Source organism: Camelus dromedarius, chromosome 32 (genome assembly GCF_036321535.1).
Source record: "Camelus dromedarius isolate mCamDro1 chromosome 32, mCamDro1.pat, whole genome shotgun sequence".
NCBI lineage: Eukaryota > Metazoa > Chordata > Mammalia > Artiodactyla > Camelidae > Camelus > Camelus dromedarius.
Genome location: NC_087467.1, coordinates 7,878,288 through 7,895,652, shown reverse-complemented (window position 1 = coordinate 7,895,652; position 17,365 = coordinate 7,878,288). Strand labels below are relative to the sequence as shown.

General features: G+C 36.6%; 1 protein-coding gene across 9 annotated transcripts in view; it reads right to left on the bottom strand.

The window, feature by feature from the left end:
- Positions 1-17,365, bottom strand: part of NOL4 (nucleolar protein 4) — a 239,867-nt gene that overhangs the window by 65,780 nt on the left and 156,722 nt on the right. For 5 of the 9 annotated variants that reach the window (XM_031438989.2, XM_064481514.1, XM_064481516.1 and 2 more), the window contains 2 exons: positions 13,319-13,498; positions 12,397-12,588 (listed from right to left, as the gene is read on the bottom strand). In XM_031438989.2, the coding sequence (XP_031294849.1) occupies positions 12,397-12,588; positions 13,319-13,498 (372 nt within the window). The remainder of the gene's footprint in view (positions 1-12,396; positions 12,589-13,318; positions 13,499-17,365) is intronic. The other 4 variants (XM_064481518.1, XM_031438990.2, XM_064481515.1 and 1 more) reach the window with 1 other exon arrangement.

Sequence of the window (17,365 nt, the reverse complement as noted above, 5' to 3'; positions counted from 1 at the left end):
CTAAGTTGGTAGCGTTTCCTTTCAAATTCTTTTTTAATATTTAAAAACAAAATGGAAAATGACTTTTACCAAGACAGTAGAAGTTGTTGTGCATAATAATTTATATAGTTTCCTTTTTGGAGAAAATTACAGAGTTGGATTTTTTTCTGGATATATTTAATTGGTCTTGTCAGAAACCAGAATAATGTCCTGGCTGAGGGGAGCTAGATATTTTTTAAGGTCATTGGATAACCTAATTATTTCAAGATTTGGGGGAAAAAAAATCAAACTTTAAGATAAAGCCATCCTGCACTCTTTCCTAGGAAGTGGGAAAGATGAATAGAAACAAAGATACACGATTAGACATGGCCAGAAGTTAAACAGTATCATTTTGAAAATAGAGTTGTTCTGAGTTTATTACAGAATCATAATCTGGTAACTGTAAATGGTCATATAAATCAGCACAAGTTTCTAAAGTCTGAAGGAACTTTCGTTTAAGGACAAACTGAGTTAGATATAGAAGCCAGGTTTCTTGACTCCTAGTTCTCAACTCATCTGCTCTCCTGAATTCTGCCATACACTTAGCGCTTTTACATCACTTACTGTTAATAATAGAAAATATTTTAGGGAAGAACCCTTACATACAAAAACTGTTGGCCAGCTAAAATAAAAACAGACCACAGACAGCCCTTTACAGGGCTGTATTACAATTATATAATTCAATCATGATTCAAGTTCATTGGAGAAAAGGGCAGAATGAATGAATAAAACCTATATGACAGTTTAATAGATGTATATGTGCTTTTCAAAGAATTTGCAATATCCTAAATACAGAATAAAATATGTAACCCCAAGAAGAAAACTAGTTCTGTTCAGCCTAAGGTAATTTTAAGACAAATGTTAATAATACTTAACTCACACTGAGTGATTAAATGTTCAGGCATTAACACAAAAATCTTCGATTTGTTATCTAACTTATTCTTCCAAAAAAAAAAAAAACCTTTGATAAAAGTACTTATAATCACTCATTTTGAAGAAAAAACAAATTAAAGTCCTATATGATTTGCCTAAGATCATACAGGTATGAATGTGGAAATACCGGAATTCATATTTACGTCTGATGATAAACTGGGAATAGTAATCCCTGGTAAAGTTTATTTTCATTTTACAACTAAGGCCTCAGTGAGTGTGAAGAAAGTTACGGCTCTTAAGTATTACGCATTCCTACAGAGGAAGACACTGACAGTGAACTCCATTTTGCATTTAAGCAAAGAATATATTAGGATCTTCCTAAAATCCTTCTCTTAAAGTGATCGAAATCCTCCCAATATATTTTCCTATTGATTCTTTAAAACACTTCTTTACTGATAGAACAACAATAAAATGGAACTTATCTAAGTTCCATCACGTGTTCTAAACAGATGCAATCTAGAGTCACAAGATTTTCATGCTGTAGCATCCAGAAGGGCCAAGAAATGACTGTCCATAAAACACATAACACAGCTTAGTCTCACGTCCAGAGTGAGAACGAGGAGCCAGGCGTAGGAAAGTTCTTTTTCTCCTGTGAGGCAGTCCTGGTACAAATCCCCTTGGTTCTAATATCACCGAGCCAGTAATCAGCCCACACAGAGCTCAGTTATGCTGTGCCTGGTTACAGGAGACTCAGTATCAAAGGTTTTTGCTTATTTTTCCTCCATAGTTTGGCTACTATCTACTTCACAGCTTAAAAGTACTTAGACCAAGATAGTGAGAAGGAAATTAATCCATTTTGCTCCTTATAAAAGCACTTTTACCACAGAGAAATTTAAAACAGTGACTTAGTGCGAGTTTTCAGAACCACCTTCATGGGAACTCTCCTTCCCCACGTTTAACAGCGGAGAGCTTACTTTCGTAGTACTGCCTTAGTGTCTTCCTGGCAATGTGCTCAGGGCTATAGTCAGAGCTTCCAGCAGGGGATAAATACTGAAGATCCCCTCTTACACCAGTAACAGTGGCCATAAGACACAAACTCTTCCATTGTAGTAACTTGAGATAATACTATTGCAACAACAGAATCAAATGCAGAGAATTCAATAGATAATTTATGAAAAACAACACTTCTGATTGAATGTGGCTCAGTGAACATACTACTCAGTGTATACCTTAGACGATTTAAAAATGATTCAAAAATGTACATAATCTCACACTCTACACGATCTATATACCAAGATTGAGATTTGTTACCTATTCCTCTCCTGGATGTGAGATATTGCTAACTAGTCCACATTAATTATCTCTTCATAATTAACTGTCATTCTTAACTGGGATGAGCTGATCTCCCCCCAGCACTGTTCTTACTGTAATAATTATCCAAGCCCGAATCATTGGTGCGTGTTTCATTAAACAGATGGCTAAACAGTCACATGGAGATGGTGGAGTTTAAAAGTCACATTTTAATTGGGGATTTGAGATGTGACTGCTGTTGGCACAATGTAAATGTGTCTTTCCTTCTATGTGCATGTAAAACCTTCCATCAAACCAACAAACTACTCCGGTTTTGGTCTCCTGAACTTTTGTTACACATCTAGGATGCTGCAGGGTTGTTTGTTTGTCTGTTTTTATAATTATAAAAAAAGTAAAAAGAAATCACGAATATAAGCTTTTGTTCATGGGTTAACTTGCTGATGCTCTGGAGTCCAGTGTTTAAGTATAGCTTAATCACGCCAGATTGGGAGCAACTGTGACACCCACCCGAGATTTTTAAGTAGAATGCATTTTTTTTCAAAATAATGAAAACAAATGATTCAGTTTCAGTAGGGCCCTAAATTAATGTGATTTCTTCTAATCCTGTTACTTTATAAAATACATAATTTCAGAATTTTGCAGCTTGGATGATATGCATATCTTATGACCCCCCCAAATGGTGTATCTATGCTGGAACACAAAATTGTTACAGTGTGAAAAACTGCAGCTCCTAAGGGACCCCGTCTATGGACCAGGTAGCTTCATTTGTAGACACCAGTGAAATAAAGTGACAGTTCAGCAACTAAGTCAGACAGATCTGGATGCTACTGTGTAATCAGCTACCTGCAGTCTGCTCTTAAATCCCTCTGAGCCTCACTCATTCTGCCAAATATCATTATTTCTATTTTTATGAATAGCAAAACTGATGTTCAGTCAATAAACTATGACTAGGAAAAATAATCTATCACGGGGCAGTTGTTAGAATTCCATGAAGTAAGGTACATTGAGTTACAAGTTTATTCAAGAAATATACTTAATGAGCACTTATGTTAGGAACTGCATCAAGCCCAAAGATACGGAGATAGATTCAACACTGTCTCTGTTATCAAGGAGTTTACAAGTTAGTACAGTGCCTAACACACAGGATATAATACACACGTAATGAAACGTGTTTATTGTGGATTCAACCTTTTGTCAGCAAAACATTCTCTGACATAATCTTAGCAATGTTCTCGTAGAGCAGTCTACCCAGGTAATGGAAATAAGAGCAAAAATAAACAAATGGGACCTAGTTAAGCTCATTATAATGTTTGTAAAACTGAAATACCAACTACAGAGTACTGTGGAACACAGAGCACATAATACACAATGGCTTACCATCCAATTAGTTTCCGCTACAAAGTAGCACATTGGTAAATGTCCACTCATTCACTCATCTTTCATTCAACAACTTCAATTCAATTGAATTGAACATGGACCGAGCAGCTTTCCCGAGCACCTAATGGTACCGCCTAAGACACAGCGGATGATACAGAGATGAACAAGTTAAGCACAGCAGGTCAAGGAACAGAACTGCTTATTAGGGAGCTAAGGCTCATAAAGAAATAACAGGAATATAAGACAGGATAAAATAAAACTATGAAAGTGCCACAAAGTACAGTTTGCACATGGAAGAAAGAAAGATCTAAGGCTGCTCTTAGCTAGAAGTGGGTTGTCAATAGCTAAAGACATACTTGACTTTTGTCCTCCAAGGAGTCCAACAGCTTGAGACAGCAAGGGTTTCCTGGCGAGCAGTGGAACACACTTTCAGATTAGATCGCCTTTTACCATGTTCCTCAGACACCAGGTACTTGCTGTGCAGGAGTTTTTATATTTGCTATTTCAAGTGTTACTGGTTTTCATGTATAAGATACGTGTGATTTATTTGCATTTTTCCCATGAAAGGGATCCAGAGTTCAGGGATACAAGGTCACAACTGATGAAACATGGCTGAGAACCAAGACCCACTGACGAAAACCAAGGTGCTTTTCTTCAGGTTTGCTCAGCAATGCTGCTAATTTTCCAGTGACTCCTAGCGTGTTTCCATCTTCACAGAGCACATTTCAGGTCCACCGGAGACAGCCTGTGAGTGGTCATCTCAGTAGCTGTCTGAAGCATCCTTCTCTTCCTCGCTCTGGAGGTACAGTTTAGCGGGGTGCAGGTGTGTCAATTAAAAGCAGTTTCTCTAAAAAATATTTGAAGACCTTTTTTGCTTAATACTTTGAAGACTGTCTTCTGACATCTATGTTGAGGACAAGAATTGTGTTCAGTCTGTTTTTCTGTTTTGGATAATTTCTTGTTTCTTCTGGAAGACATTTAAGAATCTCTTGGGTCTGCTGAAAGTTTTGCCTAATGAACAAAGGTGTGGATTTGTTTTTATTTGTACTGCTCAGAACTGTTCTATTTCTCTGTTCCTAGTATCCATGGTCTAATCAATTCTGAAAAATTCTTCCTCCTCATTTGCTTGAATGTCGTCCCTCTTCTAACTTCTCCTTTGGAATGTCCATTACAGCTATAACTTTCTATTCCCCAAGTTAACTTTTTTCCCTCAAATGCTCCTTCTCTATTTTCTTTCTGTGAATAATTTCCATAGTTCTCTGCTCCAGTTTTTCAATTTTCTCTTCGGTTGAATCATCTTCTCTGCTATTTAACCCATCTAGTAAGGTTTTAATTCCAAAATTTATAATGCTTACCATTTAGTTTTTTGAAGTTGTAATTTGATGTTTTTACTTCCCCTTTAATGGAAGAGTAATCCTTCCATGGTCCAAGCTTTATATACAGTTCTCCACTAATGTTTCTGCCTAGTCCCAAACCCAAATCCACATCTCCTCAACTTGAGCTGGCATTTGAATCCCATGCATGATCTGTTTGGGCTTAAGTTTACTTTTTCTATCTTCCTAGTCTATTACTGTATCAAATTAAGGGCTATGAGTCTTTTTTCCCCCATTAATTTCAAGGCTTAGGAATTTGCTTTTTTTCCCAGCTTATTTATATATCTTAAAGATGTTATATTTCACTCAGGATTTGTATGTATTTGTAGAGGGAAGGGAGCAAGACGTGTGAAGGGTATTCTACAAGACTCAGGTCAACATTTTGCTAAAACTAAAAGATCCATTGATGAGTAATTCTGACAACCATGATGGCTATATTCTTTACACTTCTGTATCTGTACACTATATTAAAAACTCTTCAACTTTAATACATTTAATAAATCAAGAGAGAACAGTACCCATGAATCCTAAGTCAGGGAAAGTCAGTGGACCAAGACAGCACACACCGAAGGAAGGAGCAGCAGTCCTGCGTGATAACTGAAGGCACTAAAGGAAATGATTGAGCATGTTTGCAGGGTAAGAAGAGGCCAGATTACATGCAAAACATTTTATTTTACATTATCACATGTAATAGTAATACCTCAACAGCCCTCTCCTTTAGAAAAATGGAGACTCAGAAACATCACATAAGACTATGTTTCAAAAAGCCATACCCCTAACATACTATAGTAAGAAGTTAAGAATTTGTCCTGAGATGACAAAAGTTTGACAGTTTCAAAGCCAGAATTGAGGAAGACTATTCTAGGGGCAAAGGCAGGATTAACGTAAAGCCAGTGAAGTTTAGGCACCAGGGTTCTTCAACAGGATTCTTCTACTGGCGTTTCTGGATGTTATCAGCATTTTAGGTAGGGAGGGGAAGCCAAGTTAAAATCAAGAGGTATTGATGTGTGTGTCTGAAAACTGCCTAAAGACATGCTTGAAGAAAAATATTTGAATCTTCAAGATTTTTCTATGTTTAAAATGTATTGGGGGCGGTTTTTTTTTTCCAACTGTAGATATTCATCCTTCTACTTAATATTTTGCCCATAATTTATATTATATTTTCTTTTGAGAAAAGGTCCCAAATTTTATAATTTTCAGGCGCAAATTCTAGTTCTGTCTCTGCTCATGATTTAGAGGGTAGAGAAGGAGTATGAGATTGAAGTAAGGAGTTGAGTTACAAGGATTATGCAAGAATATAGGTATGAGGTATAAAAGGTTAGAAATAACCTTATAAAATTCAAAAGTATGGGACTGATTTGGGAAACACAGCAAAGGAAGAATAAACAGAATTTAGCCAGTAGTAGGATGCAAGTCATCAGTCTAAAGAGGGCCAAATCTCATTCCAAGCTTATGAACACTGGTGTAAATGACCATGGTGGTGCTATTGCTGGAAAGAGATAAGTAAATAGGAATTTACTGGTGATTTGGTAGATGAGGTGGAAGATCAATGGAGAGAATGGGTGATGGCAGATACCAAGAATCCAGAGAGGATATAACAGAACATTTGTCTAGCATCGGACTGATATTTGGAAAGAAATACCAAAGCTTTGTATATGACTAGGATCTACCTTCAGAGTAGGAGTCCTGTATACAGGGGCAGAGCCCTGCAGCTGGGGACGGGGTGGTATGCAGTACATGACCAAGCACAGAATCCTAAGAAGTGCCCCAAGTAAAAAGGTACATGAGGAGAAATAGGACTGAGTCTCAAGAAAATGAGGTGCTTTGTAGTTGAGGATGCAATCTTTGGATTTGGTGCAAAGGTAGTTATGTGATCTCACAGGAACTAATTCAATATAGTGGTGAGAATCAGAGCCTGAATATGACGGACGATCGAGGGAGTTGGTGCTGACAGGTGCAATTTGTGAATACAAAATAACCTTTCAGGAAACCTGGCAAAGAAAGATGGACTCACTGAGTCTTTGAAGAAAGACTGTAGGGGAGAAGTTAAAAGATTATATATTTTTTTGGAATCAGGGGACTTTTTTTTTTTTTTTAAGGCAGAAGAGACGAAAAGGGAAAAACTCAGTGGAAAGAGAAAACTGAAAATGTGACTGTTGAGATGGTCAATGGAGCAACGTTCTGAAGGAGGACAGATGACAGGGGAGCAGGGGCAGCAGCCTACCCAGCGCTGATAAGACCAGGACACTTCCGCTGTAAAGACTGCAGGGAGTACTTGAAATACATTAGATGACTGGTGAAAAATTTGTAATATTGCTTGTGCAGGCTCTCTGAGTGATAGTAAAGACTAAAGTAGATCCACGCTAATAATGACTGAAGTAAAATCGAGATGTAGATCACTGAAACTGAGAAAGAGAAAGAACTGTGAGTTCAGATTAGATATTGAAGGTGGGGTGGAGCTCAGTGGCAGAGTGTGTGCTTGGCATGCTCGAGGTCCTGGGTTCAATCCCCAGTACCTCTGTTTTAAAAAAAAAAAAAGAGTAGATATCATAATTACTAAGGAGGGTATTTTAGGATATAATTGAAAAGAAATACTATGAATAAAGAACTTAGAGGGTGGTACGAAAGTAGGTTGGGGGATGGTAGATGGCATCTACCAAAGAGAGGGCAAAAAGTTTTTATAAACAGCAAGTGAGAAATTCAGACAAAAATGTGTTTGCTGATTAGCATCAATTAATTTAACTGGTCACAAAGAGAGAAACCTGCACATCCGTCCCCATGATGCATGAAGAACAGTGTGAAAAATAGTGGATGCACAGGTATAAAGTTTTTAATCAAGATCTTGTATGAAAGGGTAGGTACAGTTTCAATCAAATTTTTAGTTTAAAGAAGCACTTGAATTCTTTTTTTTAAATAATAGCTCTGTTTGCTAAAGAATGAACAGCAAGTGTCACTGTAGCTTTTGCAACGCCTATGATATGAGGAAAGCTGCGAACTGAAAATGAATTCTGATCTCTCTACATTAATCTGCATTAGACAAGAAGATGCAAAGGATGTGATCAAATTCCTTCAAAAAATGAACTATTTCCTAAATATTAAATACTGATTTTCTAATGGAAGAACTGTGAAATCAGAAGGTCAGGTATCAAAATTACTGAGGAGGGTAATATAGGGTATAATTAAAAAGAAACACTATGACAAAAAAATGAAGAAGATAGCAGGAAAGTATGGATGTTTCCATAATTAGATTATTGACACATTTGTTTTTAAATTTTTATCTCTTTTCCTCCCAAAATAGACCTCAGAGACACCAAGGAAATATGTACACTTAAACGAATTAAACAAAAAGATAATTGGGACCTTATGAAGATTTGGGCTCTGAACTTCTTGACAGGCACAAAAGTGAACATACTAATTTATAATCATCCTGATGATGAGAAAAGATAAAAGCGCTCTATTTGTGCAAGAGAAACACATTTTTTTCATTACATTCTAAAACAGGGCTCTGAAATGAGATCATTTATAGTGGACATTAAGTAGCCTAATGGACAACGTCCCTGGTAAACTTTTACAAAAAATAGCCTGAGACTTAATTCTTCAAACAGTCAATTACATAATATTAAAAAGCAAGTAAATAGGTAATTTTTTTTTTCAAGAAGCTGAGTTTATTAAATTCAAATATCTTAGCTACTTGATATAACTTGGTACAGTGGCAAAATACGAGATATAGGAGGAAAGATGGACTGGAAGTCTCTTAAACTATCGCCCCTAAATATTTTCATTTGAGTTTTATAAAAGTACATCTAAATGTATGCAGTATGGTAAAAGAGTCTCTAAATAATGCAAATTCAGAAAAATAAAAAGAGAAATCACATCACATGATACAGATAACACTCAGGTATGAGCCAACCCCACCTTGTTCATAAAGCTTTGCTTTTATGATCCTGTTACAGGTGCTCTTGAAATTAATGTCAGGACACCCTGGAGAAATATCTCTCTTTTCTGGAACAATCAACAAATACTCTTCAGAAAATTAGCTGAAGTAATTTGAGAGTCAACACTGCACAATGGGATCAATAGCAATTTGATGTATTTGTCTAAGGATTAATAGAATGGCTGCTTAACTCACAGGGTTCTTCAAGTCTAATGAACACTAAGACAGTACTCTGTATCAAACTTATTTGATTTATTTTTCATAAAACATACCCTTTATGTTCAACACTGAAGATTTTATGATTTGAGATGATTGGGAACAGAGAATTGGTGAATCTAACCTGTGGGTCTTGATAACTCCAATGAAATAAGAATGCTTAATATTCTAATATTTGTATGCACTCAGTGAAGTCAATACAAAGCATATGTGTTGTAAATTCTTAAGGGATATTGCAGAATAATTAAACATAAATAGATTTTATATTAACAATAGGAGAAGACTAGTCAAAGTGAATGCCAAGATTCTCAAGTATAGCACTAATATAAGTTGTGATAAACCACTTTTATGAGAACATCTCTTTGAATTCTTAATCAAAGTCAGCAGAAAACATGTAATTCAATATTTTGTGTTTTGTCTTGCTTACAGGGCCTGTTGGCTTAGGGACCCTAAGTAACTGGATGAGCTAAGCTTGCTGAATGCCATTTTCATTTTACAATACAGAGTCCCCTATCAAATAATCCTACAATTTGCAATAATGTACAAAATTAAAAACTTCATTAGGTTGCCTGGTTGACATACTAAGTATTGCAAAATAATTTGCATGTAAAAATAATCATATATTAAAAATGACACATTTTCTTCATGTCTACTTAGAGCAAACACAAGAAAAGAATTTTCAATGTTATCTAACATTAAAATTTAAAATTACGAGGGCAAAAATATGAATGTACAATACTTAGTTGTAATTACTATCTGCCCCAGTCATGCCTTTTTCTATCTGTTCTAAAAAAGGATGAGTGTTCAAAATGATGACACGCTCCATGACAATGATACATAAATCAATCAAAATTGCACGTGTCAACTAGGTGGTGAATTTAATTTTTATTTCCAGTAGTACATTACAGAATAATGTATTTTTTAAAAGGGAGCTAAACTACAAATCAGTATTCATCCATGCTGTTCATTAACATTTATTTATATTAGGCTTTGTATTATTACTTAAGCATTTCACTTCCCACAACTTGTAACCTCAACAAATCATGATGATCAGGGAACATGTTAAATTATCCTAATAAACAAGTCAGGCATCTCTCATAGTTCTCATTACTTTGTACGATGTAAATGAGTAAGAAGATGAACAAGTGAAAATTATTAAAAATTAAATACAGCAGCATTTCTTTCCAGCATTGTTTCCTTCAAGATTAGTGCATGAACCTACTTGATTTTGTATTACGTTAACTTTTTGTCTTTCTCTATAAATAGCACAAGGTTTACAACAAATAGATGTCCATATTTGGTAAATAAATGCAACTAATTAAAAAAACGGCGATTATCTCAAATAGACCTTAGAGAAATTAAGAATTCTATATGACAATGACTTTTTTTTCCCTTAAAGAATGATTAGTACAAAAAATTATACCATGGAAAATAAGATAAATTTTACTGTAGGAAAAGAATCTCTAAATAACATAAAAAGATTAAAAAGAAATAGTAGTGCCAGATGCTGGTAGAATAAAAACCTTGATATATAGCATTATTATCCTTATTGTTACTGAAAGGCAAAAATATATACTGTGCATTGTGCACTAAATGAGACATATTTAGTCTCAGATGGAATTTTACATCAAATGCCAATTTGATGATGAACCAGATGTCAAAGCCCGGATTCTAGGCTTTTATTCCTGGTTAGATATCCTTTTTATCTGTCATTTTTCTCCTATTGAGTAAGTGATAATAATTTTAAAATAATTCAGTAATGAGGGAAAGAGCTATACGTTATTCAAGCCATCTGTCCTTCTCTCTTATGCCATATACGACCTCGACTGTCATAATTTAACTTGATCGGGCACAGTTATACCATTTTATTTTTAAATGACTTAGGCACCACCAACTCCAGCTTTAATACAATTACTCTGAGAAATGAGGACTTAAATGCGGTGTTCTGTGATTCTATAAAACACTCATTCTGGATAGCTATTTTTCAGATGATGGATTAAGTAATACTTGGTGGATTACATTTTCAGAGTTAAGACTTACTGAGTGGTTACCGTGTGTCAGAAATGGCTTGTTGAGCTTTATGTGCGACACCTTGTATAATTCTCTCCTCTATAAATTAGGAGCTGTTCTCACTTCTGGGGGAGGGACCTGAGCACAAGAAGTTGAAGTAACCTGCCCGGGTCACACAGCTACAAAGTGGTGAAACCATAACTTGGGACCAAGATCCCTGGGGACCGAGCCTTGTGCTACTAACCATCGGGGCAGACCCTCTCTATAAGAAACAGTCATTTATCTTTCACAGAAAAATTGACACTAGAGGATTTATTACTTGTCATTCATTTTATTTATATCTGAAGTTATTTCTCATATACGACACACTCTGAAGCCTCTCCTTTATTTATCTGCAGCAACTCCTGCTCCAACACACCTAGTAAATTAGAGGCACTCATGACAAACACTCACAGCCTTGGCTTTTACGGAGCCTTCTCAAAAGTAGAGATAAAACAGTTTCAGAACATTTCTAATACATGTCCACTCACATAAATAAAAATAGAAAGAAATGAAAAAAGTTCTCTGTAAAAACTGCTTCTACGTGTAACAATCCGATCAAGGTGAGATAGAAGAAAGTTCAAAAACCATTGATACCTCATTTCCACCCAAAATTAATCTAACACCAGTGTAGTATCATCCATCTATAAAGCCCAGAGGATTATAAAAGCTCATGTTAATTATCCACAAGCACATAAATACACCGAGTGCCCCAAAGCCTTATTTTTCACAGAAGGATTTCATTCCCGATCTTTATTTTCGTGACCTGCTATTTGCTTAACTGTTGGTATGAAAACAGTATTACTTAAAGCGATCCACTCATTTCTTTTTGTTCCAGAGAAATCCATTCTCATGTGCCATCTAAAGCAACCACTGGTGTTTCAGTTCAAGACACGACACACCTTAGATCTGCGTCAGTCATGACAGAAAGAAAACACACACGAATGAGACGCTGGGTCTCTCTGATGTCCACTCACATCCCCCTCATTGCCTACGACACGGCGCCGTGTGGGCCTGCGAGCTCTGGTCTCAAGAGATGTTCCTTATTCAATCAACAAAGGGGATAAGTACTTCAGGGAGATGAAAAGGAGGGGGAAAAAAAAAACAGACAAGCAAACGAAACCCCCTTGGACCTGACGTTATGGACAAAATTAAAAAGACACTAAGATGGAAAAAAAAATCGTGTCATGGTTTACATGTGGGGTTTTGATGGAATCTAGGGCTGTGTTTTAATTCAGAACTCACCATCTCAAAACCACTTCTTTTCATCCGCCTGCAGGACTTGAGGTAAGTACGTATGCGTTTTCGGGCACGCTCTTGATACTCAGGGAATTGTCGCCTGCATGAGTCAATGATAGCCTGGATCTTTTCTTTGGGCTGCTTAGAGATTGGGACCATTCGGTCCAAGTTTTCATCTACAAACAGCCTGACAAACATCTGTTGGCAAGAGGGAGACAGAGGAGAAGGGTTTGGAGGGCTGCTCTCTGCTGTTCCTAACTTCCTGTCTTGATTACCGATAGGAAAATACTCTTTTCTGGTTTATGCACTGGAGAACTTTGCAATGGAAAGCCAGAAATTTTAAGCAAACACCCTTTAAAGGCTTTCTAAATGGTTGGATTAAAAAAATTGAGAGAGAAAAAGAGAGAGAGAGAGAAAGAGGCAGACAGACAGACAGACAGACAGAAAAGTCTAGACTATCGCGTAGAAAAAAATCGAGAAATAACAGTAGACTGCGACAATTAAGCACCCCATAAAATCCTCTATTAGTAATAAATATGACTGTTACATGGCTACACTGCGCAGTCTATAATCTCTGGAAACAATTGACTCTTTTGTCATGCATAATTAGGTAATCCGGGATAGCGAAAGAGGTAACGGATGACAGGCAGACTCTTCGGAGGGATAAACTGAGGCTCCCTTCATCCGCTGGGTAAACATGCATACTCACACAACACAACTCCAGTTCTCAGCTCACATTTGGCTTTAAAATTCTAAACAAAACACAGCAATTCTGGTGTCTGGTTGGCAAAGAGTGTTTCATGTACTTTTTAAATCCTTCTGCAAATTAAACAAACGTGCCTCTAAAATATCCACGTTTACCAACAAGCGACAACATGGAAGTGGAGTGGTAAAAATTCAGCCACATGGGGAGGGTGGCAGGACTCACATTAAAAGCTTTCAGCCGCTCGGCCTCAACGCCGTCGGTCTCGTTAACTTTCTCAGGGTCTTCGTGGTCGTCGTGGTCATCTTCATCCTCATCCCCCCTGTTCAGAGACAGGTCCTCGGCCATCCGGTCTACACTCTCATTTTTGCCGGAGTCGTAGCTTGAATAGCTATGTGCAGGGGACTGAAAAGAAAGGGGGAGATTGCTGCTTTGAAATTCTTTGCACAAGCTGAGCCACTTCACTTTGTTTTTCATTCTACTTGTTTCTCAAAAAATCTGGTTTCGATGAGTTGATAATGCCAGAGTTGTGGCCCTTTTACTGTAAATGAAAATTAATTAAAATTAAATCAAATTAAAAATTCATTTCCTCAGTCACACAGTCACATTTCAAGTGCTCAATAGCCACCTAGAACATTTCCATCACTGTAGATGCATTGAATTCAGCTTTTCGAGAGCAATTACTGTTTCCATTCAATATACATATTCCAAAAAAAAAAAAACAAAACCCAACCTGTAATCAGTTTTGCAAAAGAATCACTGAATCCCATATTCTTTGAAATAGAAATGAGCTCAGAACTTAGTCAAACTACATTAGTATTCTTGAAACAGACAAGGAAACTGAGGGATAGATGATTTGCCCAATAAGGACTATACAAAATATTCATATTAGGAGTGCTATTTATAAGACAACATGCCTTAAAATCAGTTTATAATTTGTCTATGAGTCTTAAAATGGTATCTGATTTTAGTTTAGGAAAAAAGAACTGGTTTCCTCTTAATCATTTGGTCAAGCTTGGTGCTTCGTGATGTGTAAAAGGTGACAAATGCCAACTGAGACAATTTTCACAAACTTTGGTAACTGTGTCCAAGATCAATGGGTCCTGCTGCGGTGTTTCTTACTTCTTTGTTAGTCCAGCACCTGTTTCATTCAGAATGAGCCCCTGCTTCTGCTTCACCAGGTGAAAGCAGCAATCCTGTGGGAACCGTAGGATTTCTACCCTCAACTTCACCTCTACGAGAAGAAAGCTTGCCTGTAACCAAAATCAGGTTGAATCCAGCAGAGCTAAGCAGAATAAAAAACAGTCCTGATAACATCATTGGAGCGCCTAGATTCAACTGTGCCTGAAATGAACCTGTGGACCCTTCAGCTGCGTGGGATACTACATCCTCTCCGTCCCCCTTCCCCTTTATACTTCTGCTTAAATCTGAGGTTTGGTCATTTGCAGCTGAGCCTGGAGTGGTACAGAAATCCGTCATTAACAGGGTCAAATTAATGACCCAAATTTCATACATGTTGACTCAGAGACATAGGCGGCCCCAGCTAAACAGTAATTTTTCTGTAAACAACAGCAGCTATCCTCAAATCTTTCAACAAAATCAAATGCTTTGGAGAGGCCTTTAAATGGGAAATTTTACATCAGCAGTGTTCGAAAACGCCTCTGTGCAATGATAACACATGCGTTGCCTGCTTTAAGGACTGTTCTAATATAATATTCCTGTAATAAGCAGAATAGAGCTAACAAAACTAGAGTAGATCACTGACATTAAAGATGGAGTTACAATTTACAGTTCAAATCACCAACATGATGGGATTACCTAATAAAATACAAGGCAGATATTCCACAGGCTTGAAAAATATACCATATATACTTTTTAAATGGCAATGTGTAATGTTTTAAAAATGTTATGATACACTTATCTGAATGCAAATATGCTGGGCTAGTTTATTCTTTCTAGACATGACGTGAGACACGCAAGCCAGCTGTCTGCTACAAACACCACCACCTGGAAATATGGAGTATTACTAATATGGTTACTCAAGGTAAAGAAAAAATCCATCATAGACCTGAGAATATTCAGGATCTAAATCTAGAGCATGAGCAATGTTTTTTTTTTCTTCTACAATATAAACCAAAATTTTTATAACTCTGAATTCTGTTTCTCAGATGGAGTGTCACTTCTAGCCTGTCTCACTGTTGAAGATCTAACTAGCTTTTAAGGCCAAACCAATTAAGTTCAATTTCCCCAAAGATTCCCACCTCCACCTCAGTCTACTTCAGTCTTTCCCTCTGCTGCAAACTCTTAATACGCACTGGCATTTGACACAGCATTAAACACCACCATTGCCGTCTACTTCTCTTTTCATGTTAACATGCACTTGCCTTCAAGCTAGACCGAGATACGAATCAAACCATAGCCTTCTGCCTTCCCCCTCACAGCATCCAAGGAGGGTTCTCTACAGAGTAGGCACTTAAGACTGCAGTTTTCCCTTTTCTACAAGGTATTTGGTCTTAATAAATGGGAGAAGATAAGCCACAGACTGAAAGAAAATATCTGCAAAAGACACATCTGTTAAAGGACAGTTACCCAAAATATACAAAGAATACTCAACAGTAAGAAGACAAACAACCTGATTAAAATACGAGCCAGAGACCTTAAGAGACACCTCACCTAAGAAGATACACAGATACACAGACAGCAGACAGGCATATGAAAAGACGCTCCCCAGCACATGTCACTGGGGAATTGCAAATTAAAACAAAAGTGGGACACCATTATACACCTATTAAAATGGGTTTATTTCTGGGCTCTCTAATCTGTTCCATTGATCTATGTGTATTTTTACGCAAATACCATATTGTTTTGATTACGATAGCCTTGTAAGATAGTCAGAAAGAGGGACGGATGATGCCTCCAGCGTTGCTTTTCTTTCTCAAGATTGCTTTGGTTTTGTGGTTCCATAAAATTTTTAGAATTGTTTTTCTTATTTCCGTGAAAAATTCCATTGGAATTTTGATAGGGATTGCATTGAATCCGTACATCGCTTAGGGTAATATGGACACATTAACAGTATTAACTCTTCTAGTCCATGAGCACATATCTTTCCATTCATTTGTGTCTTCAACTTCTTTCATCAATGTCTCCTAGTTTTTAGTGCACAAGTATTTCACCTCCTTGGTTAAATTTATTCATAATTATCTTATTCTTTTTGATACAATTGTAAATGGATTGTTTTCTTAATTCCTCTTTCTGATAGTTCATCATTGATGTGTATAAATGCAATAGATTTCTGTCTGTTGATTGTGTATCTTGCAACTTCACTAAATTCAGTTGTTTTTTTAAAATATCAGTTATTGATTACTGAATCTACCGGGAAATCTTAACATCATTAAAAGTGTGATGACCAGATACTGTGTGCTTTCTGATGTGATGCAAAATGAAGCATACAGCATAAATTAAGAAGCAAGCTCATGAAAAAACAAAAAAAAGAATTTGAATCTAATCAAACTTTAGTCTAGAAATTGTGGTTCTCAAAGTGTTCTAGTCAGATCGGCAGTAACTGCATCTCTTGGGAACTTAGAAATGTACGTTATCGGTCCCCATTCCAGACCACCTTAATCAAGACACTTCGGGGACCCATAATCTGTGTTTTAACATACCTTCCAGGGGATTCTGATGCAGCGCAAGTTTGAGAACCACTAGTCTGAAGCTAATTTCCATTTATAGGAAATAAGGCAGATAAAATAACAACTTAAAAGACATCAGAGAAAGCAGACAGACGAATCTAAAACATGAGACATTGTACAGGACAGTTGACTTTGTTTCAGGCAGTATGTTAGTGACAGAGGAAAAAAATGTGACATATTAGAAGAGATTTAAAAAGATTTATTAAAATGAAATGTGTTTGCCTTGCTTGTATCATGATTCAAATAAAAACCAATGCAAAAAGCTAATTTTGAGAAAATTGGGAATATCTGACTTACGGATGAGAGTATAAACTGATAACACTGAATTCTTATTAATTTTGTTAGATGTGACGACCTAACATTTGGTTAAGTAAATATTTATGTAAGAAAATGTCCACGTTTGTTGGAGGCACATATTGAGGTATGAAGGGATGAAATGATGTGGATACCTAGAATTTGCTTTCAAATATTGCAGGAAAAAAAAGAAAAAAATGAAAAAGTAAAAAACATGGAAAGTCTGGGGAATTGTTATTGAACTTGGGTGATGGGTATAACTCCATGTATTATATTCTCTATTTTTAGA